General features: G+C 43.3%; 4 protein-coding genes across 10 annotated transcripts; 3 read left to right on the top strand and 1 right to left on the bottom strand.

Moving 5' to 3' along the window:
* Window positions 1–89: 89 nt before the first annotated feature.
* fbxl6 (F-box and leucine-rich repeat protein 6) lies at window positions 90–7206 on the bottom strand. 6 transcript variants are annotated; one of them, XM_078080833.1, is made up of 10 exons: window positions 7090–7206; window positions 5151–5739; window positions 4521–4679; window positions 4343–4406; window positions 2696–2827; window positions 2371–2478; window positions 2172–2285; window positions 1544–1775; window positions 1012–1255; window positions 90–846 (listed from the first exon to the last, which is right to left on the bottom strand). In XM_078080833.1, exons 2-10 carry the CDS (start codon window positions 5669–5671, stop codon window positions 717–719), a joined length of 1704 nt encoding a protein of 567 aa, XP_077936959.1. In that variant the 5' UTR covers window positions 5672–5739; window positions 7090–7206; the 3' UTR covers window positions 90–716. The 6 variants fall into 6 exon arrangements, with proteins under 6 accessions (XP_077936959.1, XP_040044183.2, XP_077936960.1 ...); XM_040188249.2 differs by having other exon boundaries at window positions 5151–5689; window positions 7090–7188; XM_078080834.1 differs by having other exon boundaries at window positions 6534–7185.
* On the top strand, window positions 6477–11931 carry LOC120826176 (uncharacterized). Of its 2 annotated transcripts, XM_040188248.2 has the most exons (4): window positions 6477–6591; window positions 8141–8219; window positions 8571–8637; window positions 8841–11931. In XM_040188248.2, the coding sequence occupies exons 2-4, from the start codon at window positions 8172–8174 to the stop codon at window positions 11348–11350; spliced, it is 2625 nt and encodes an 874-aa protein (XP_040044182.2). In that variant the 5' UTR covers window positions 6477–6591; window positions 8141–8171; the 3' UTR covers window positions 11351–11931. The 2 variants fall into 2 exon arrangements, with proteins under 2 accessions (XP_040044182.2, XP_040044181.2); XM_040188247.2 differs by lacking the exon at window positions 8141–8219 and having other exon boundaries at window positions 6518–6591.
* A 372-nt stretch (window positions 11932–12303) lies between these two features.
* On the top strand, window positions 12304–16500 carry slc52a2 (solute carrier family 52 member 2). Its single transcript, XM_040188253.2, has 4 exons — window positions 12304–12686; window positions 13263–14115; window positions 14195–14318; window positions 15130–16500. The coding sequence occupies exons 1-4, from the start codon at window positions 12557–12559 to the stop codon at window positions 15346–15348; spliced, it is 1326 nt and encodes a 441-aa protein (XP_040044187.2). The 5' UTR covers window positions 12304–12556; the 3' UTR covers window positions 15349–16500.
* Window positions 16501–17085: 585 nt separating this feature from the next.
* slc52a3-2a (solute carrier family 52 member 3-2a) lies at window positions 17086–22709 on the top strand. The gene is made up of 4 exons (XM_040189425.2): window positions 17086–17321; window positions 18814–19847; window positions 21024–21147; window positions 21263–22709. Exons 1-4 carry the CDS (start codon window positions 17136–17138, stop codon window positions 21470–21472), a joined length of 1554 nt encoding a protein of 517 aa, XP_040045359.2. The 5' UTR covers window positions 17086–17135; the 3' UTR covers window positions 21473–22709.
* Window positions 22710–23787: the final 1078 nt, after the last annotated feature.

The raw sequence follows: 23787 nt of genomic DNA, 5'->3' as shown, positions 1-23787 counted from the left end.
CGTAACACTTCCTCTTTATTTATAATTATTATATATATATATGTATAACCATATAGTAATTTGTAGCGTGTAAGATTATGAAATGAGTCTTTCATTTACAAACCTTTTATTCAATTTCCCTCAACAGCAGTATGAATGCAACAATAATGACCTCACTATGTCATTATGTACATATACCTTGAGAGTACTCTAGTGGAAAGACGGTTTCTAAGACACTTCATAACAATGTGGTGAACGTTCATTTTAATGTCAAATATTTATTGACAAATCTTTGAATGGTATTATTATAAAAATGTATCTGTGTATTTAAAACAAAAGAGGAAACAAACTAGGAATCTGGGGGGCACACAACTGAATGTCTATGTAGATTGGAAGTTGAGGTCATTCATAGGAATGTATTTAAATAGAACATGTCAATGTCAGCCCTAAGCTATTTAGAACAGGCAGTGCTCTTACCTTGTAATATCTGACAGTATTACAGCAGCAACAGGTTTTCTCAGTGGATTCCACACACTTGCTTTCTAGAACAGTAAGGAGGGCTTTTGCATGAACGGTTTCATGAGCATGTTATACATAGAAAATATCATTTACAAAAACGCTTTCCTCCAACAACAATCCATTGTCCATCTTTACTTGAACCACATCATCCACAAAAAGGTGTGTTTTGGCATTCATCTAAGCCTGGATCCATTTCTGGAACCAAATGAATATGGCAACTACTCAAATTTGTCCAGCAGCTGGCGAATGTCCTCTTGGCCACGGTATATTCTCTTCAGTCCTCTTGCAAAGTACCGGCAGGATGAAAGGTTTAGGTAGCTTAGAGCAGTGACTTGCCTGATGACTGGCCTGCAAAAAAATGACACAGACCGTTTTTAATGTCAATGACGATGCTAAACCTGCATTTCTATGGATTTATAAATGCTTATACTGCAAATTGTTCTCTCTTATAAAGTTTTGGTTCATATTTTATTGGACTGCGAGAGTTAAGATGGAAAACTAAACAATGAGTACCTTAGAGCACGTGGTGTGATCCTGGTCCCACTCAGGTTAAGTGAACGCAGGGCGTCTGCCTCTGTGGAGTGAACAAGGTGACTCATCGCCATCTCCAAGTCCTCCTCGGTGAAGAGCTGGTTTGCGATGTCAAGCTGTTGCAGTGTTCGACTCCATTTCTGGGTCACCATGTGAAGCCCCTTCTTAGGTGATGGCAATCCAACGTTGCTGCTGAAATACTGTCCCCAGAACAGACACTCAAGCTCTGCCAAAGAAAACAAAAAAAGGAATATCGATTCATAAATTGGTTTTTGATACAACTTCAGATCACTAATATTATGAACATAGCTGGGTATTGTATTAGTAAATTCAAAAATATACAAGAGCTGAGTTATATTAAGCATAAAGAAGAACAGCGCAAGATGACTTATTTCTATGACCCCAATAAATGTTCAAATCATTGACGAGAAAAAATGAAGAAAAAAACCCTCTAAGCCTTTGTGTTAGTGTTAACATCTCCAAATTGAATATAGATGGCATGAGTTATACCTACCAAGACATGGTAGTGTTGAGAGGCCGGATGGTGTGATTCGAGAACAGCCTCGCAGGTCCAACACCCGCAGCCTGGTGGAGCCAAAGAGGATGTCCATCAAGTCTTTGTCTGTCATAGAAGAATAAGACGTGGTAGCGATACACAGCTCCTCCATCAACGGGAAGCCCGCCGTTGAGTCTGCACCGTTACGCATCATCTTATGCAGAGGTCTGACATTCAGCATGCGAAAGGTCTGATGGTACAACAGAAGATGAATATATGAATTAGTTACAGGTAAACATGGTCCACACATACAGCAAACTAATTCATTACACACAGACCACATGATTGTTGAATGTAGCAATAGATAGAACTTAAAGCTGCAATTAACTAACAATTAATCCAATCAATTTTCCTTCCGTTTTTTTCTTCATTACCAAATTTTACAAATAAAATGTTAGAAATTCTCTGACCGATATTCAGTTTAGGACATATATAGGACAAATAAAAAGCATTAACGCTTCACACCTGAAAACAAGGTAACTGCAAATGTTTTCCTTTTAAAATGACTAAGAATTAATCAGTTACACATCATATGTACACAAGAGCTGCATTATCTATGCTGATCTATGATAAATTACCTGTTTACCTTCAGTTTAGGGCATGCTATCTGCAGTGCCCGAATGCAAATGGGAAGTTCACAACCTTTACTGTCGAGCTTAGTGTTGACCTCCAGCAACTCCAAATCAGGACAGTTCCCCCTCTGAAGAGACAAGTGCCATTTGATGAGAGTCTGTGAAGCATAAATCAAAGGGGAACCGAGGAGAGCAAAGGGATGTGGGGCTTACGGTGATGGCGTTGAGAAGTCGGTCATTCTTTGATCCATGAGTGAACCAAATTTGTTTGATCTGGCTGCCATGATTTTCGAGGTACTCCAGGAGTCCCTCGACCTGAAACTACAACAAAAACACATTTTCTGAAAACTACCAATTCAGTGTTAAATGAACACCGGCATGGATTTTCTGGATATGACGGGTGCATCAAACTGGACCATAACTATTCATTATTCAGAGATCCTTCATTCATTCTGGTAAGTAGACAAACACAGAGGTAAACAGTTCTTAAGTGTTGAGAGTTATGGCTGCAAACCACTCTACAGAGTTGTAGATGTACCTCTGAGTATTGGAGATTGATGCTCTCCAGAGACCGGCCGTGTAGAGCCAGAGTGTGGAAGGCTGTCGCCGTCAGGCCTGTACAGTAGGAGAGCTTGAGGGCACGTAGGTGAGGGCAGAACTGCGACACAATCTAAACATGGGAGAAAAAAAAATGTAAATGAATTAAATTAGGAAAATTAGAAACTTACAATAACCATTAAATACTTTGTTGAAGCACCTTTTGATTTTATTACACCACTGAGTCCCTTTTGGGCTGCAATCTACACATAAGCATGGCCCACCACTCGCAAAAGCACTCCACACGTGTCAGATTGTCACAGGCCTCTTCACATCACCACACTGATGTTCATCTGGATTCAGGTCAGCCCCCCCCCCCACCCCCCCCACTTCACTGTGGTGTTATTATTATTATATGTCATTTAGCTGACGCTTTTAGCGAAAGCGACTTACAATAAGTGCATTCAACCATAAAAAATACAAACTCAGAAGAACAAGAAAGTGCAATTTCCTCAAATAAGCCAATTTACAATTTGATATAGATAAGAGCCATTAAAAGTACAATTTAAGTGCATCAATTTGTTAGTCTTTTAGTCGAGTCTGAAGAGGTGTGTCTTTAGTGTTCTTTGGGTGATGTGCAGTGCTGTTTTTCTGTCAAACATACCTTTTAGAATCCTGGCCAGAAGGTTTAGCCTTGGTTTCACCAGAACATAACTCATTTACCCACATGCTTATTGGAGACTTGATGTATGTTTTTAGCCGGGCTTGGATTCTTTTTCTTGGTAAAAAATAGGCTTCTGTCTTGCCACCCTACCCCATAGCCTAAACCTACGAAGGACACGGAAGATAGTTGTCACATGTAGTACACAGTCAGACATTCCTGCAGCTCCTTTAATGTTGCTGTAGGCCTCTTGGATGCTTCCCTGACCTGTTTTCCTTCTCGTCTTTTCATCAATTTTGGTCGGACGTCTAGTTGTTGGTAATGTCACTGTTGTGCCATATTTTCTTTTGTAATCAAATTATAAAGGTTATTTGCCACTGCCAGAGCATCCAAGTTTAATTGCGATTGTTGGACATCGCATTGCTAGATAAATAAGTTACGCTATACAATCCTAACATAACAGGAGAGTTTTTTATTTTCTGTATAGGTACTGTAATGGTTTGTGTATAGAAGTGTATTTAGTCAGTGAGCAACAGACTTACAAAATAATAAAAAAAATTGAACTGCTAATGCGCAATAAAATGATTGTTGGCATTAATTTATTTATGCGTTAACGGAATAACGCGTTAACTTCAACTAATTTCTTTCCTAATGTCGAATCTTATTATTCAGAACAAAGTTAAATCCATCCTATTAGCACTCAAATAAGGAATACTTAGGTTGATTTATCAATAGTTAATTTCTTATTTTATTGATTCATAATATACTTTTTTGTTATTTCTCTGGGGCAAACAAGATTTCCGTATAATATTAGTTTCCTTTTTACTGTATGACAAGGAACGCAATCAAAGTCTCACCCTTGACAGGCTCGATCCAGCAAGTATTTGGGGTGCCACATGATTGTCTAAATAACATAATATGTTTTCATTTCACAAGCTTATGAAATAGTATATTGAAGAGGCTGGACGAAAAGCCTTGACAACGTACCTCAACTGCAAAGGGAACATTCTTTGACCAGTGACAGAGAGAAAAGTCTCGAAGCTGAGAGAATCTAGAGAACAAAAAGGAAACAAAACAAAAAGTTTATTCTTTATTTCTCAAGATATAAGGAATACAAGATGAGCACACAGTACATCACTGCTCCAAAACAACTAATAATTCAGACCTGTTCTGTGCCAGCCAGTTAAAAGTGTCCTTAATCTTCTTCTCGGTTTTTGGGAGCTGAGATTTTCCCGGTGCAATCCAGCAGTGACCTACAGTGACTTTACGCCACAGGACCGCACTGGAGGCCGCGGCGTTCCACAGGCGGCAAACTTGTCCGACCCTACACCAGAGAACACAGAACAAACTACAGTTACCACTTCGCAGTTGTATTCCTCTGCCAACCACGCTGCAGTTTACATCTATGAGTGTACAAAAAGGCCTTTCGCGGAAATATGTTAATTTACAAAAATATCTGCCGTTCAAACCGTTCATAAACTAATCATTATCTTCAGTCCTCGACAAATACCATGCTAGTTTTTCTGAAATTGTTTAAAACTGTCATGTATTGCTATTGTTCATAGATATCCTTCATAGATATGCTTAGATATCCTTTTTTTGCATTAACATGCTATGATCATATTCTAAACATATGTTTCAACTAAAAGTCTACAGACAATATCACTTAAAAACAGGATTGACTGTTCTTACGCACTTAATAGTTGAAAATATAAATCCCAGATTTGTAAGTATTGAGAAATTGTCAGATCATAAATGTGTTACCTGTGTAACACATGTGTTAAATGTGTATTACCTGCATAGAAATGGTACAGCACCATCTTGGACAACCACCATCTGAAAAATACTGATTAGCACCTCCTCAGGGAGACTTTCCCCCCACCGGTGGTCTGATGCCTTCTGAGGCACAAATAAGTTACTCTCCTCTCTTTCCGTGGCAACTGGCTTATTCGCCCGTTTAGTCATCGCACGGACGCTTTTCTTTTTCTTAGTCTGATTAGCTTTCACTTTTACTTTATTAAGTTTCTTCCTTTTGCCGCCCTTCTTTGGGGGGTTCCAGGCCGAACCGTCGTACTGAGAAGTGGAACTCGATATGACAAGAAGCATGTCTTCCCCTTGATGGACAGTGTAGCCCGGCCCAGCGGGCCTCGAGACTCTGGCCTTTTTATGCTTCTTGGCTTTTACGCCTGTAGGTTTGGTCCTTTTCTTTGGCTTTTTTGATCCATCTTCTCCTCGGCCTGACGCACTTGACGTGCTTGCTGTAGTGTCGTCTTTTCTTTCGCTGTGTGCCGAAGCCTCTGCTTCAGGGGACTCCATCGTGTGCTTGGAACTGGTCTTCAGCCCGGGCGTCAATCAAAGGAAACCAGACATCGGCAGAGAAGTAACTAGATTAAGAACAAAATCAGTCTCCACTGGTATATTTTCATATTTTGCAGGCAGAAAAAAGGAATTTCTATTTTACATTATATGTCATTTAGCTGACGCTTTTATCCAAAGCGACTTACAATAAGTGCATTCAAACATAAGGATACAAACTAATTTCATCTTATTATAACATGGTTCGTAATCTAGGAATCCGTGGGTAATGAATTTTATGTCATCCAAACTAATATGATCGTTTTCTGTTTCGAACCTGCGTGCGCATCCTCAATTGTTTGTAAACGGAAGCCCGAACAGTCACATCCATTCAATATTTTATGTTAGAAATAAAAAACAACATGATGATACAATATTTTCTGGGGCGTAAATACAACTCAATATAATATACACATCACACCATTAATGCCTGGCAAAACTGCGTTGTTAACTACCAGTTAAAAAATATTATCAAACAGGCTAACGTATAAATGTTAACTAAGCTAACGTTACTGGTAGCTAACAAATCGCCCTGTAAAGTTAACTTAAAGAAACGTAGCACAACTGTGTTGAAGCAGCGACGTTAACCAAAACACAATTAAAGTAATTTTATGAAGAAAAAAAATAGTATGATATTGCTTTCTGCGTTTACATTACCTGCTGCTAATTCACCGAGGAAGCTTGCAACCTATAACTCCGATCGCAGTAGTAAACCCACAATGCATTTCGTGTCCCCTCGGTGATTGGTCAAAATATTAATAATAGCCCGCCCTTTATAAATCTATCCAATCAGTAACCATCCCACTTTCCTGTTTTGACTTACCACGCTGTGTAGAGCAGTTCGAGAACGAAGATGACTCTTACGGCAGTCTAGTCTCTGGGTAAGATTTTACGCTTTCAAGTGCTACTTTTACAGGTCTTGCGTTTGAAATAATTAATACTACAGCATGCAGCACAGTGCTTCTTTGCTGGTATTATTTATGGGGTAGTGTAGATTTAAATGCTGCATGTCGTTCAGCCAAAGTTGGCACTAACACTAGCATAAACTTAGCTCACAAAAAGCTAACATTAGCATGGAGATGCATACAAGCAATGCTTGTCATTTCCAGATGTAGCCTTAATGCTCATATCCTGTAACGTGCTGAATAGTGTTAGCGTCAGTAAACCCCTATATTGTGTTGAGTTGCTGTTGTTTAGATCTACCCTTTTAATGGGAAAGAAATGCTAGTTAATGCTTGCATGACTGCAGCTAATAATGAATATCCGGGAGGCTATAAACAAGCCAGATGTACATAAAATATCCCAAATGCACAGATGCCCAGAGTACTTTTCATAAAAATGATACAATTTAGTACAACGGCTCTTCAGTGAACCCTCACCACTCTCAGTTGCATTGGTGGAGTTCTGTTGAAACTCTTTTGGAGAGGGGGCGACGGAACATGCTGCACTGCGCTGGGAAAAACACAGTCAAGCCCGCACGTTATTTTGCGGTGTTCGTATACTAGGCATTACGGTAATGGCGTGTGAGCACTGCCTTCAAAATAAGAGCACTTCCGATGAAGGTGATGGGACAAGCCACATTCATTCTGTCTGTAAATCCCATGTACATGTGATAATAAATTAAAAACGAAGTAAAGTAGATACAATATATGCTGCGCAGTCTATGAATGATAACTTAATGATGATTACACTCAATAATAATTTCTCCATGCAAACTGTATTGGAGGAAAGGAAGTGTAATTTCAATTGTGTGATCCTGTGTTCAAATATATTAATAAAGAATACATTTACACGGAGCAGAGAATATCAGGACTTCTGATATAGCGTTTCAAAATGAAAGCCTCTCAAAATCTCATTCATCAGCCAATTCACCTCACATTTTAGATTAGATTTGAAGGGAAACGGTCGAGTTTGGTCATTTCAGGTTAATAGTGCACCACCTCAAGGGGTCACTTACGGATAATAGGGACATTCTGATGTGCCATTTCAAAATTAATGCCCTTCAAAATCTCATTCATGAGCCAACTTCTGGTCAATTTCAGATTAGATTTGAAAGGAAATGGTTCATAGATACATAACAATGTCACTACAGTTTAATATAAGAGCCCTTCGAGGTGTCACTTGGGGATGATCAGGACATTCTGACCTAGCATTTCAGAAACAAAGCCTGTCCAAAATCTCATCCATTAGCCAACGTCTTTTAAAATGATATGGACTTTTTCAAAGTGAAGGCTGGTTTGGCCGCAGTGGCGTTCGGCTAGTTTTAGAAGCGGTGGTGCTATTGCTGTAAGAGGCGTTTGTTAGTACTTCGAACGTCCTTTTGTATTCAGTCCAACACCGTACCATTGAACAGCCACATCTATACAAATTTAAATCTTTTCAATTAATTTCGCAACAATGATGACGTTTGCAACTTATTTTCTTTTTCAGGAGAGAAGAATAGTTCCTCCAGTGCGGTGTCATGTACACTTATGCTGCAGGGAGGCGCTTTCACATAACAACGCTAAAAGTATGAGCCTTGTTTGTGTTCAGTAGCACACAGTGACAACACAAGCGGCGTAGGGCCGTGACGTAATTGTGCTCAACAGCGTTATTGTTTGTCTTTGGTTTCTTTATGGGTTTCCAGGACTGTAATCCATGGAAAACAGGCGCTGTTTAAAAGGGGATGGTTCACGTACAAAAAAGCAAATCGCAATTTAAGTTCTCAATTTCACACACTAAGTTTCACTCAGACAGATATTGACGGCAAATGGCAATAACAAGCAAACATTTTAGCACCTTCTTTCTTCTTTAAGTTGTTCTTCTGAATGCTGATCATTGCAACTTTTTTTTTTTCCCCGTCTATCTCCTTTTAAAACAGCGCACAATGGAGGAGAGACAAGATTTCTCTCTTTGCGGTAAAGAGGCTGTGACTGTAGCTAATCTGAGTAAGTGAAATGGCCATGCAGTGACCATGCTATGTCCTAATTCTCCTTTTAATACACTACAATACATAAATACCATTATTGTATTTCATAGCACAACCTCAATACTGCCAGAAAAATTTGCATTATCACTGATTCTATTGTAATTTACAATCAAACAATCAACACTACTTTTCTTCTCATTTTCCAACTTTGCTCCTATTCAGGAGACGAGTACTATTGGAAGCTTATTGCAGACTTCATTGGACCTCAAACGGCAGAAGGACTAGAGCTGGAAAAGGGACCATGCAAGAACCGACTTTTGATTCAAGTAGGACTTATGAGAGAGGACAATAACTTCCCATGGATTGCTATTGTACACTGGCTGGCGAAAATCTTCCCCGGTCATCAAACGGCTGACTTTCGTCGTTTGATTGAAAGAGGCATCGCAGCGACGTTGAGTCTGGGCAGTGAGGCGAGCCTGACGTTCCTGGACTCCGATGTCAACTTTAACTTCGTCGGCCCGATATGTGACAGCATAGGAGTTGAACGGCAACTTCTTATGGAAATGAGGGATTTTTCAGAGCAAGCGCAGTCAATCGAAGTCACCAATGGATTGATTCTCGAGTTGAGCAATTTTGTCACCAGAGAGAAAATCTCGCCAATTATTTTAGTCCCTTGGCTTCGAAACTTCAACCCGGAGTTCTGTGAGAGAGGAGACGTTCAAAAAGCGTTTAAAGTCCTTAAGACCAAGATTAAAAAGTTAAAAACGCTCTACCGCAATTCTGAAACGAGGAGTCACAGGAGGAACGCGGCGATGGAAAACCTGCTCCAGAGCCCGTTTGAACTGGTGCGGAAAAAGCCGGCACGGTGTCTTGTGAAGAAACGCAAAAGAGAAGAAATCCTACATTACGAAAAGGTTACAATCAAGGAGGAATACGAGAGCTGTGAAATCATGCAAGACGAAGAGTCCGAGGCGAACACAGAAGACGTGACGAAAGCATCACGGCGAGACGTTGACGCCAGGCGCGACGAGGATTCCAGCGAATCTGACCGTGGAGAAGACTCCTCCGATGAAGAACCCGAGCCGCTGACCCTGCTGGACATCGCCATGGTGTCTGTCCAGAAGCTGTCCAGCATGTACGGGGGGACGAATGAAGCGTGCAAGCAAGTTTGCTTGGATCTCCTCAAAAATCAGTACGCTCTGACGTACAAGGAGCACCGGGCCATGGCGGAGTTTGAGAAAACGCTCGCCGCGCTGGGCGGGGACGCGGCGCTCGTTTGTCCCGTGTTTTTTTTAAACCACAACGCCAATTTTCTAGTTGAAATGCACAACGCCGTGGAGCAGCAGATCATGGGCTTCGAGAAGGAGATCATCCTGTCGACGGGAGAAAAACTCGGCCGAGACAGGCTTCCGAAATTCACCAGCTTTGTGAATTTGCCTGAAAGTGCCACGTCGCGCTACGTCCACATGGCCTGCGACGTCCTGAGCCCCAGCGTCCCCGGCAAGCAGAACTACAAGAAGCACTGGGTCGCCTTCTGTGAGGAGAAGAGGAATCCCTCCAGGCTTTCAGTGAATCGGTCCAACCAACTCACCAACTACTTCAGAGCCGCGGCGGGTCTCATCCACCATCACAAAGAGATGGCGCTCTTCTTCTCCGATTTGCTGTCGATGAACAACGACGAGAACATAATTCTGGAGTGTGTGGCTGCTGACGCCAATGACTCCGTGATACAGAGCCTGGTGTGCGTCCTGGCCCTCGTTTACTGCAAAATACTCGGCCCGTACTGGCAGCTCCTGAGAAGCGGCGCCGAGTACTCGCTCTTCAGCCAGTACATGCTCTGTCTCTACCAGAGGTTTCTCGATTGGTCCAAAGACCCCTCGACACTGCTGGGACCTGAAGAGGCCACAAACGTTTTTCTGCAGTTCCCGTTGGAGGAGAAAACCTTCGAAGGAGTGTTTCTCTTCTGCAGCCAGTGGCGCACCAACAGGGAACTGATCAGGGCTTGCCTGAAGAGGACGGTGAAGGCGATCGCTGCAGTCACCGAGGAACACCTCAAGGATTTCCTGCCGGGGGGCCCGTTTTCTAACGTTCCATCCCCAGATGTGAGCGCGCAACTGGCGAGTTGCACGTTCTCCGTCTTGATGGCGGAGTATCCCTTCAACCAGACTCTAAAAAAGAAAAAACCCCGCAAGCGCCCCCCGAGCAAGCGCTCGGAAGCCTCCCTGGAAGACGACGGCAGCTCCGGTTCCTCCGGCAGCAGCTCCGATGACTCCTCCCTTTGGCCGAGGAAAAGGATTACCCGAGTTGTCCATAAGGAAGCGCTGAGTCCGCAGATGAAGAAAAATGTTAAACTGGAAAAGACACCAAAGGTACGTGAAGCGCGCGAGGAGATCATGGATAGGGACTACATCATCGCCATGGTGGGCAGAAACGGGGGGCCGTGCAAGTCGCAGCAAGATGTGGACAAAATGATGCTGCGCTTTGAAGGTAAATCCAGAGCTGCAAAACGGGAAGCGGTGCGTTGTGAGATCATGTACCAGAAGATTGTCCTGAACAACACGGACCGGAACTTGTACGAGACCTTCAGCAACGCCACTCAAATGGTGATCAAGCTGAAGCTGGCTCTTCCACGGGTCAAACCTGGGTACTCTCTCGTCCTGGCGCCCAAAAAGACGAAAACAAAGCCTGTGCGCCAACTTGCAGCCGATCGGAGTGAAAACGGCGCCACATGACATTTTAACGCAAAAAAAAAAAAGGAAAGACAATACCCTTTCCACACAACTATCATGTGATATTATCTAGATACCTGATGCTGCTCTAATATGTGTTGAATACATTGTTTATGCCAATAATGGAAATTTATGAGATTTTTTTTATGCTGTATAATTTGGTCCTGAATGGTAAAAAAAAAAAAAATGCTTTTTAAAGTACTCAATGTGAATTAATAACCCCTGCCTCTTAAAAGATGTTTAAACCAATGATATAATAAACATCTTTGTCCATATTTTGTTGTCAATGTATGATAAGAAAATGCTTAGCTAGTGAGATTAGTTCATGGTTTACAAAGTGACTCATGTTTCTTTTCCGGAATCTGTCATGGTTTTCACATGTAGTCACACAATAACTTGTTTTTCTCAGATTTAAAGGGTTCTTGTCTCTGCATCACATGCGTTAGCGATGTCAATGAGTTCATGCTCATAGACGCGTCAGCTCAAGGATATGGGGAGGCTCTAAAGAAAGACTGGCTTATTCATTCCGTGCCAAATGCTTGGGCCTTGATTAATGTTTATTAAAGAAACTGTCAAAGAAAAAATCACTTTAACCCCACAGTCTCTACGCTTTAATATGAACTGTCATTTGATTTAAAATTGGAATTGCTTATAAAGTTGTCCTCGAGCAAAATACAATGTGAATACATTTATAGCAACTCGGTGCACTAATTATATGCAGTAACCAACTGTCAAATAAAAGTATTTTTATGTTAAAATAATCTTTTTAGTGAGTTGTATCTGAGACTCCGCCCACATGTTCTTGTCACAGTCGCCATGAAGCGTTTCTGTAACGATGGTGCCTTCATGATCCTCGGAAAATTGATTTAGTGGACCGAGCTTCATAGAGCCGCACACAGACCATTAACAGTTAAATTTAGGGGCTGGTTTTGTGCACAAAAACCATCACACAGAAATCAATTATCCATTAAATACAAGTCGATCTACGGAGAAGAACATTTGAGCACAATTTACGTGTGTAAGCGTGAATGGTCAGACCATTTCAACTATGACATAGGAGTTTACGAGGAATTACAAAGGCACCAGAAGGGGCGGGAACTTTGCGTAAGTGTCCACCATTCCTCACGTCGGGGCATCGTGGATGGGAGGAACGTACTCAAACTTGTTATCAGCATCGTGTTGGTTATATTGTCCCGAGCAAGCGGCACGATGGCCGGTAGCTGGTGGAGCAGCGCGGCGGTGACCCACGGGCTGGTGGCTCTGTTCGCGACGGGCTCCTGGATATCCGTCAACAGCCTGTGGGTAGAGCTCCCGGTGATAGTCAATGTGCTGCCCGAAGGTCAGTGGTCCGCGTCGAGACGTCGTTTATCCCCAACTGTTCAAATGTTTTGTTATACTCTTAGTCCGTTCGTTTAATGAATTAGGGTGAAAGGTCAGTGTTTGGTTGTCGCCTCATTGGGACATTAACGTCAGCCGAAGTCCACGTTAAGCTTGTAACGCCACCAGACAACGTCATGCTAATGCTAGCTGACGTTAGCTGTAGATTTACATTTGACTCCTGCAGGTGTGACGTTACTACTGTGGTGATTTCTCATATCCACTACTAACCCCAAAGATAGACCGCTACGGATTTATAGAAAAGCAATAAAAAATACAAACCAGAACCATTTATTCTTCCTCCTTCCAGTGATGGAACACAAACCTGTGAATGTTACTCTATTCGGGCAGTTTGAAAGAGCACTTTTATGATCGCCTTACTTTGTGATGTTTCAGTTCATTTCATGGGGAAAAACTAAACTTACTACATTCATTTGGTAGCTTTACTTGTTACACGTTTTATTTATTATTTTTAAAAAGTTTATTATATCAAAGATCTAAAAACGTTATGGATTAATGTTTTTCCCCCGTGTTTTAGGGTGGAAACTGCCGGCCTACATCACCTTGCTGATAGCGTTTGGGAACGTGGGCCCGATCGCCGTGACCATCACACACCACTGTGCTCCGGGACGTTTAAACGAGCGCCTGGTCATCCACTGCATCCAGGCGCTGGCGGTCGTGGCGTCCGCCCTTCTCGCCGTCTTCTGGTCACACACTGTCACAGTAGCCGGAGGCGATAGGTCACTGCCGTTCCTGCTCCTCACCTTTGTGTTGTCTTTGGTCTGCTGCACCTCCAACGTCACCTTCCTGCCCTTCATGTTCAGTTACCCCCCCCAGTATATTCGCACTTTCTTCATCGGTCAGGGCCTCAGCGCCTTGTTCCCTTGCATCGTGGCTTTAGGGCAAGGCGTTGGCAAGCTGGAGTGCAAAACCGTGAATGGCACGGTTAAGGCGGAGCGTTTGAAGGAAAACTTTCCGGCTCAAAACTTCTTCTGGTTCTTGTGCGTCATGCTGTCGATCTCGGCCGTGAGCTTCCAGGCGTTGATGCAGAGACGGACAAAGACGCAGGAAAATGCACCGCAACAGGAGGTCGCAGATCCAGCGGCGGAGGCAAAAAATGGAGAGGAAACCCACCCGCTGCACAATGGGGGGACGCCGGTGTCCGAGGATCAGGTGCAGGTGGAGGAACGGCCGCAGACCTTTTGGACACGGCGGAACGTGTACCTGCTGTCGCTGCTCGCCGTCTCCAACGCCCTTACCAACGGGGTCCTGCCGTCCGTGCAGAGTTTCTCCTGCTTGCCCTACGGACTCATGACCTATCACCTCGCCGTGGTCCTCGGCAACATTGCCAATCCTCTGGGCTGCTTCCTAGCTATGTTTGTTGTCCTGAGGTGAGAAAATATGAGCAGTTGAGGTCTATGACAGTTGTGTGTTTGTTGACTTTTTATGTAAATGATTCTTGTCCTGCAGGTCGTCTTCTGGTCTGGGCCTCTTGTCTGTAGCAGGAGGTGTATTTGCTGCATATCTCTTGGCGTTGGCTGCACTCAGCCCCTGCCCTCCACTTCTGGGAACCTCTGTCGGCATGGCCTTAGTGGTGAGTGGTTCCACGTATTCCATTAAAGCTACGTAAACCTTTAGTCTCAATACCAAGGTAATAAAATCAAAGCAGCTTCAAGGACGTATTTTAATCTATAACTTTATGATAAGAGAATATGACCATCAATACTGTTTCTTACTCTTTGACACATTTAGTCTGCATTGCAAATAAATGGTATTAAAAGGTGAAAATCTAATCAGTCAATGAGTGGAATCATAAATGAACACCGCTCTTCCTGCTGGGTGGGAGAGGTCAGATGGGTTTTGAGAAACACAGTAAGTGTTGAACACGGCTGGGACGCTTTCAATTCAATTCATTTTATTTTGTATAGCCCAAGAGCGCAAATTACAAATTTGCCTCCGAGGGCTTTACAGTCTGTACACATACAACATCCTCTGTCCCGAAACCCACCATCGGCACAGGAAAAACTCCCCAAAAAATGAGCTTTGAGCTCAGTTCCAAATCGGGTACTGGTTCTTTTGACTTACAGTACAAACTGCTGTGGCTCTTGCAAAGCACAATCTTCCTCGTGCATTTTGTCAATTCCCTGAAAACATGGCACGCATGTGCTGCACAAAGGATTGTGGGTCAGAAAAGCATACCGGCTTGCATGCTGCAAGATTCACTAGACACTGATGTATTTTTTGCATTCTGCCTTTGATCATACTACGTATTGGGACACCGCTCCTTCTGTCACACTTCATAGTATGCTAGTGCAGGTATTAGAACACACAATTGTAATCCGTCGTATCAGATCCATAAATCCTGTTCACCACTGATTTCAGCAACCTGCTTGTGCCCCCTACAGGTCATCTCGGGAATTGCTTTCACCGGACTCTACTCCTATCTGAAGGTGGTGATTGGGACTCTGCTGCACGAGGCGGGTCACGCCGCCCTGCTGTGGTGCGGCATCTCTATCCAGGCCGGCTCGCTAATCGGGGCCCTCACCATGTTCCCCTTGGTCAACGTCTATTCTGTGTTCCAGCGTTCTCACGATTGTGTGAATAACTGCACCAGCGGGAGTTAGACATGTAATGTTATTCTGGATTATGTTTTAACTTTTTTTTTATATTGACACGGTTCCTATTCAGTCAAAATGGGAAGAGACTTCAACCCAGTTTTTGGGTCGCCGCAGTGAAGAAGCAGGTCTGTTCTGCCCTCATTCAGAGCCCTGTGGAAACATTCCTGGATAATGGAAGCATTGTTTGGCTGCACATTGGCCGAGGGGATGTAAAATGCATATGACGTAGTAATACCACAAGTGCTTTGTGCGGTATTTTGGAAAAAAAGACCACAAGAACATATAAACTCAGGGACTCGATCATTGTTGCTCATTTGAATTAATAATTACTCGCAGTATAAGTTGCAAACTCATGACCGGCCTTTCACAGTAACTGATTTATATTAACGACAAATTCTGTCTTAGAAATAAATGTGATTTAATGAAATTAAAGTATGTTATTTTAAGTCAACTTAATGTCAAAGCATAACAATAGTACACCTTTTTTTTTTTTTTTAAGTGAAATTTAGACGACAAATATAAAGTGGATCTACACAAAGGTACAATGTCTGCAAAGCCGACGTTTTGTAACGGGAGGGAAAACCTGCTTATGAGTGATACAGATTTCCTAGAGTGAGTTTTTGTTGTCTACCTCTTTACCTCGATTCAACTTAAAGCATATTACACTATTTTTTTCGTTTTACAGTCAAGTATACAATTCAGTCAGCAAGTATCAAAAGGGTAAAATTGCTACTTAAACCATACAGTTCATCGATGAAGTGACCCAAATTATTTCTGTGCTTGAAAAATGTTGAACTTTACAAAACATGACGCTTCAGTTTACTTCAGAATTGTACATACTTTGAAAAAGTAGTTTATTTTCTAGTCATTTTGCATTTATATTTATTCCAAATACAGTAATGTTATTTCATCTGGAAGCACAGCCGACCTGGCACGGTAATGGTTAACAGTTTTGGAATCCAAAGGGATCGTGCCATCTCAGTCTTTGAAATAATAAAGTATATCTCATGTACTTGTACCTTATACGGTTGCCTGCGTTCAATGTCTACTAGCCATTTTGTGTGGAGTTAATTTTTTCTTATTGACTGTCATATTGCTGAAGTGTATTATGAAGTCTCTGAAACGACTGGTACACAATAAAGCTGCTGATCGGAAGGATGTTGGACAATTATGTGTTGATTCATTTGGAGAATGAAGAACAAAAATGTATATATTCAACAAACGTGAGACTAAACCCAGTTGAGGTTTCACGATGTGTACTTAACAGACTTATTTCTTGGTAAGGTGGACCCTGTCCTCGCGTTTTGTGTCTTTATGCTATGCTAAGCTGACCGGCTGTTGCATTATTTTATTATTTTTTTATAATAATGATATTTCCCAATAACCGTTGGCAATAAAAGCAAAATTTCCTACAATGTAGAGCTTTCCTTTTCCCAACGTTGGACGAATGAGGCCTCACATGATGAACACAGTAAAACAAACATACGCTTATATTATTTTGTGCATTTTTTTGTAAACAACTTGCCCCCACAAATGGAATGATCTGTGTGAACACCCATTTTAACCTTTTGCTCCCATGATCCCCTTAAGCAGAATTAACAAATTCTTGAATGCGTCTCACTCATAAAAAAATGGCCCAAAGCAATGCAAGCCCCCCTCCCCCTCCCCCCCCTGCAAACAACTGCATGATGTGGTTATAAAACACAGCATGTGATGTTTACTGATGTTCCTCAAAGTCCCGACAGTGAAGGTTCTGGAGGTTGAGACAATGAGTGGTTAATCAGACATGTGTCATGGTTGGCTACATGTTCTCACACCCACTCGCCCCTGAGGAGGGTTTAATACACACACACACACACACACACACACACACACACACACACACACACACACACACACACACGCACACAGAATTTAGAGCAAAGGACTTTGGCTTCCTTCTCTCTGCAGAAATCTCCAAACTGTCCACGGAGCAGCATGTGAGTATCTGCCTTTCATCCATTCGATTGGTGTAAAAACGTGCAACAGGGAAACTATTTTTCTAAAATATCAATGGGAAGCTGAAGTTGTTATAAAAAGTCTGATTTGATGCTAAAATAATATTCAAAATTGTCTCTATGCTAAATACGAGAGATCCCGACTGTGCTTCGATAATTCCATTGGTTGTTTTGTTAAACACTCCTTTCACTGATCAAAGACTGTTTTTCCAATAAAAAAATGTTTTCTCAGGTTATGTAAGAGTTCGCGGAGCAGCGGGGGTCATGTTTTACTTTGCCGTGTGCTTGGTTTTTTAAGCGGTTTGAGCCGCCCGTCCTGCCAGCGATCAGCAGGCAACAACCAGACGTTGATCAAATCACATATTTGTGATCCACAAATTTGTGATACACCTGATGAAAACTAACACGCTCATTTCCCAGCTGGAAGCACAAGAAAAGCAGGGCGACAGTAAACATTAACCAAACGTAGGAAAAGACTCACGTACTTTAACAATGCTGGCAGAGGGATGCTTCCTCGGTAACACATTAATCTGTGATGTTCACTCTTCATTTATCTTTGTTTTCGCTCAGAAACAAACAGACTTTCATTGATAATTGTCACATTGCATTGCATCAAGTATAAGCATCCAGACCCCAATTCACCCTGTCCAGAATTTCCAGAAAATAACATGGATCTGCAGACATTCAGGTGAATGTGTGGTTACAGTTTTGTCAATTTAACGTCCACAAATTAGGACATTGAGCTCCATTGAGCTGGATTAACAGTCTAGACCGCAACACATTTCACTGAAAAACCATTTGTACGGATAGATAACTATTACTATTACTTGTGTTCTGGGATGAACTGTCCCCCCACAGGTACTAAACACTTAAACTCTACAATATATCGAATAACCAATTAGTTCTCAACCATTGAAAAAAAAAATCCCTGATTGATTAAGCAAATAGTAACGGTCGGAATAATCGATAATAACGATAGTTGTTAGTGATAACCCTACTCTACAGCACACGCGTGTGTCATGGCAGGTAAAATATTTTTCAAAATCGCCTTCTTAATTTGCTGATATTCAAATTATTGGACAACTTGTGATTTTCACATTGGTTTTAAAATGAAATTATAACCCGATTATGTTGGTAAATAAAAGTAAAATGTTGCCCCTTTTGTCCAATCAGTGTTATTGATTTCGACCAATGTACCAGCATGCACTGGTACATGTAGGCCACACTTCTGCTTAATCTGCCAATGGAGCACACTGGGGAATTTTCTGCTTCAATTTACTATACAAGCTGATTGAACGTTTAAAGACGCCAAACGTTCCCTGCAAGTGATCACCAGAGGCAATAGGATGTATCATCTGGGGAGCAGGACGACACATGAGTTCATGGCAATCAACACAGCGGTTGAGTTGATTTGATTTGATTTGAAGTTGGGATGGAACCAACCATGAATAATAGATGTCCATCTGTTTCCTAGCACCAGGAACACACCTCCACCATGTCCCTCCTCACCCACCTGTTGGCCTGTCTCTTCGGGATGGGCTCCTGGGTCTCCATCAACGGCCTGTGGGTGGAGCTGCCCCTCGTCGTCCCCCAGATCCCCGAGGCCTGGTTCCTGCCCTCGTACCTCTCCGTCCTCATCCAGATGGCCAACGTCGGGCCCCTCTTCGTCACCCTGATGCACCGCTTCCGGCCCGGCGCCCTGAACGAAGCGGCCGTCATATACGCGATCGTCGGCCTGGGCACCGCCGCCAGCTTCCTGCTGGCGTTCTTCTGGAGGGAGACCGCGGTGGTGGCGGGCGCGCCGCGCAGCGTGGCCCTGCTGGTCCTGACTTTCTTCCTGGCCACCGTCGACTGCACGTCCTCCGTCACCTTCCTCCCCTTCATGATGCGCCTCAAGCCTCAGTACCTGACCACGTACTACATCGGCGAGGGCTTGAGCGGCCTGCTGCCCGCCCTGGTGGCTCTGGTCCAGGGAGCCGGAGTGGTCCACTGCGTCAACAGCACCGGCTCTTTGAACCACACCCGTAACTCCTCCGAGAGCTCCGCGACCTTTGACCTGCGGGCCGAGTATCAGCCGGCCAACTTCTCCGTCGAGGTGTTTTTCTTCTTCCTGAGCGCCATGATGCTGGTGTGCCTGGTGGCCTTTCTGTTGCTGAACTACCACCCGTCCGTGGCCCGGCAGCGGCCCAGCGGTCGCTCCGCCAACGGGGTGAAGCAGAAGTGCGCGAGGGAGAGGAAACGGGCGGAGCAGAAGCCCATGATGGATCCGTACAGACCTGCGAGCCGGAGGCCCAGGAGCAGCTTCGGAACCGGCTCGTACAGCTGGACACAGGTGTTCTACATCTTTGTGGTCCTGGCCTGGACCAACGCTCTGACCAACGTGGTGCTTCCCTCGGTGCAGTCCTACTCGTGCCTGCCGTACGGGAACAGCGCCTATCACTTATCAGCCACCATGGCTGCTGTGGCGAACCCTCTCGCCTGCTTCATCGCCATGTTCTTCCCCATAAGGTCAGTGTGTGGTTTAACAGCTTTAAAATCACTAATTCGCCTTGAATAACTTTTAAAGATGATTAACCACAATCTGCTCAACCTGCGTGACCCCCTCCGTCATGGAAGTTGTAGTTTGAATCAATGACATTTGCTTGAAATTGTCACAATTGGAAGCAACATCTGGTTCAGTTTCCTAAAACTGGCATTTCTCCTCTGGATACAAAAGTCAGATTATATAGTGGTCGTAAATGACCTTGATTTATTCCCTCAGTAAACATTTAACGTTAACGTTTATGGTCCCAAGCTTCATATCTTCTTCAATACAGCATGATGTTCATTTAGTAAATAAAAGTCAATTTTGAGTCAAATAAAGGTGAGTATTCTTTAGGGCGGACTTACTATTATTCAAAATATGGAAACTTCCATTGAAAGGTTGCAAAAATGCCAAGATGGCGACAACCGAACGCTGATCTCAATGCTTCTTTGCGACAGGCCTCAAAATCAACGTCATGATGATAAAAGCTACTTTTGACAATCAAATTGATTCATCTTTGAGTCCAGTTCGACATCCGTATTAAATTTGAAGAAACTCCTAAAGGTTTTCCTGAGATATTGAGTCCACAACAATTGGAACGCACATGGACGGAAAACACAGAATGAACAAAATAAAATATATTAACTTTGGCTTTAAAACATTTATGTTTCTAAATTGTTACTTTTCTTAGGCGTTTTTTCTTCTGGGTTGAAGTGTATAATTCACAGGTTATAATTCATTTTAATGTATTTTATTTAAAGATACACAAGAAAAATGTTCACAGTTGATTTCTATTGGAAACCACATTGCATCCGCTCCTGTTTGGAGAATAAATCCAATCCAATATATGTGAATACATTGTGTATATCATGGTGTCAATCTCAACAACTAATTCATTTATTAGAATGAAAATGTGCTCATCAAAATTAAATTGCACTATTCCCTGAGCAGACAGCTGCAACGCCTTTAAATGTTTTACGGAGTTTCAGGGGACACATCTAAATCACTTGTTTGTGACAAGACATTCGATTATATATTATAAATGACAGTTAACTAATCTACTAATTCTTTCTGTTCTTGAGAATCTCGGCAGTGACTTTGATTCTCCGGGGGACGGAGTAGGACAGGTAACCGCCTCACGGTGTGCGTGTCCCCCGCAGGTCCCTGGTGCTGATGGGGGCCCTCACGCTGCTGGGCAGCGCGGCGGGCGCCTACATAATGAGCATGGCCGCGCTGAGTCCCTGTCCGCTGCTCGTGCATCAGACCTCCGGCGCCGCCGTCATCGTGAGTGGGACCCTCTTCTGCTTCGTTCAGCCTCCAAATAACCTGTATTTATAGGTGTGAGCCTCACGTGCGTGTCCCTCGTCCCCCCCCCCCCCCCCCCCCCCCACACCACCAGGTGCTGGCATGGGTGCTGTTTGTTCTCGCTCTGTCCTACGTGAAGGTGATCATCGGGCTGATCCTGCGCGACGAGGGCCACGGCGCCCTCGTGTGGTGCGGCGCGGTGGTGCAGCTGGGCTCCCTGCTGGGAGCCGTGACCATGTTCCCCGTGGTCAGCGTGTACAGCTTCTTCTCCTCCGGGGACCCGTGCAACACCAGATGTCAGTGAGGACTCGACACGCGCCGTTCGACTCCGAGACAGAGACGGTTGAATGATAAGCTCTTTCCACCATGATTTGTTTTTGTTTTCCTTTACTCTGAGCGTGCCATTTGTTGACAGCAGATCTATTTAGATCTATAAGGAGTGGTGCTTCAGACAGGATGAACACTCTTCATGCTGGTATTTGCACATTGTGAAAATACACCACTCACATTCAAAAAATGTTTTACCTTCACATTTTATAAAAAACAGCCCACAAGATACAAATATTCAGTCAAATCGGCAGTCCTCTCAATTTGCATAATATTTTCAGATGAAATTTCCATTCTCCATTATTCATTCTCTGATTTTCATTTTGACATTAGGCCTCATCATTCACTATTCAAAATACGATTGTTATGGCTGAATGTCCATTTTGCATTTTAACAGATTGAACTGAATGATGGTGAAGACAGACTTTGCATACAGGTCAATGTAGCTTCTGTCACAGTTAAAGATGGATATGTTGTTAGGCGTTGCCCCATTTGTTATTCATACTAGCAGAAGATGATTAAAAGAAAAGTCACCCGGCTTTCTTTTCTCAATATAAAAGTGCAAATCTATTGCCTCCACAGGGTTGTCAACATGGCAACGGCTAGCAGCTAAAGATGCAGACAACAGCAACGATGCTGAGGGGGCGTAGAGGGGGGGGGGGGGGGGGGGGGGCTTCCCTTCTGCTGCTATAAGCTCTAACGCCCTCATGATGGTGATGCAAGGAAATATTTCTTCATATATGTCTGAGAAAAATATTGAGAAGAATGTTACCCGACACTGTAAAATCGTTAAACAGGACGTTTATTAATGATAGTTGCAAGCAGGTGACAGAATGACACACGCACACAAATCAAAGGTCTTCCTCCCAGTGTCCGAATGATGTGCAGTGGAGATAACACACACTGAAACAGGGAGGTCTGGACAAGATCTTCAAACAGCAGAGAGTTAATCATGTGTGAGTGAGGGTCACTTTGTTTTGCACTAAGAACATAAAACCTAGAGATTAGTTGGACACTGAAAACAAATCCTCTCGACTCTCAGTTCACACACAACACGATATATGTCTGAGAGCGAGCAGCGTCGACTAAAGAAAACATTGATCAGGTTTTTCCAACAATATTCATCCTTTCTATACTCCTTTATTGTCCTTTATTAAAACATATTGTGCTGCACTTCTTGTATTAAAGGCTTGAATACAATTCATTTTTAATAATATAGTTATTGTTGTCATTATTATTAGCATTATTATATGATTATTATACTATTGTTACTTGTACTAATTATTATTCTAATCGTTCATGTTGTTGCTGTCACGGTCATTAGCTTTAGTACTGTCATATAATTATAATGATTTATCTATATTGATAATTGTTCATTACATACTCACATAGGAACTACAGCACAAGTCAAAGGTCTGGACACACTTTCTCATTGAATTAAATGATCTTTTGCTTTGCTAATCTAAGAACGCTTCACATTGCATAGAGACTTCAAGTAGATCAACAGCTTCAAATGGGTGGAGAGGTAAAGCACAGAATGCACAAAACTGGCAATACACAGCAAGAGCAAACACGCCGCGGTGATCGCACATTCTAATGTGCCAGGAACCCAAACCCTCAAGCCTTGCAGCGCATTAACCGGAAGGTAGCAGGATATGGCGACCGCTGAGGTGGCACAGACGACCCTGAAGGCTCTCCTCTTGACAGGGTGCAGCTTGTCTCTCCCCGGGCTGGACGTCTTCAGCGCCATCGCGATCCTGGAGCTGCACGCCGCCATCACTGCTCCCATGACCAACATCAGAGATGCGGGCAGAATTGCAAGCGCCCCACTCAAGTGGGCCTGGGAGAAAACGTCCCGAGCAAAGACAACGAGCAGAGCAGAAGGCATCGCAAAGAGCCACACCGTCAGAGCACAGAGCTCCCGGATTCTGTACTTCTTCAGCAGGGGGTAAGATGTGGGGTGGATCACCGCGACGTATCTCTCCATGCAGATAAAAGACAGACTCATTGGCCCCCCGATTTGCACGTACACCAAGAGAAAGTTGGCGATTTGTTGGTGGTTTTGCGCCGCCGATAACAGGTAGATGAGATGCAGCAAAGTGATGAAGTACTGCGAGTCGTTGAAGAGTGCTAAATTGAAATTTAGGATATCCAGGGTCTTCTTGGATGTGACGCTGATCCACAGCAGTTTGGCGTTCACTGGATGTCCAATGAGGAGGCTGAGGATGTCGATCAGGGAGAAAAACACAACCTGCGTACATTCCGCTTCTTCCACGGAGTGATTGCCGGAAA

The sequence above is a fragment of the Gasterosteus aculeatus genome, chromosome 10 (genome assembly GCF_964276395.1).
Source record: "Gasterosteus aculeatus chromosome 10, fGasAcu3.hap1.1, whole genome shotgun sequence".
NCBI classification, from domain to species: Eukaryota; Metazoa; Chordata; class Actinopteri; order Perciformes; family Gasterosteidae; genus Gasterosteus; species Gasterosteus aculeatus.
This window is presented reverse-complemented; position numbering and strand designations above follow the sequence as displayed.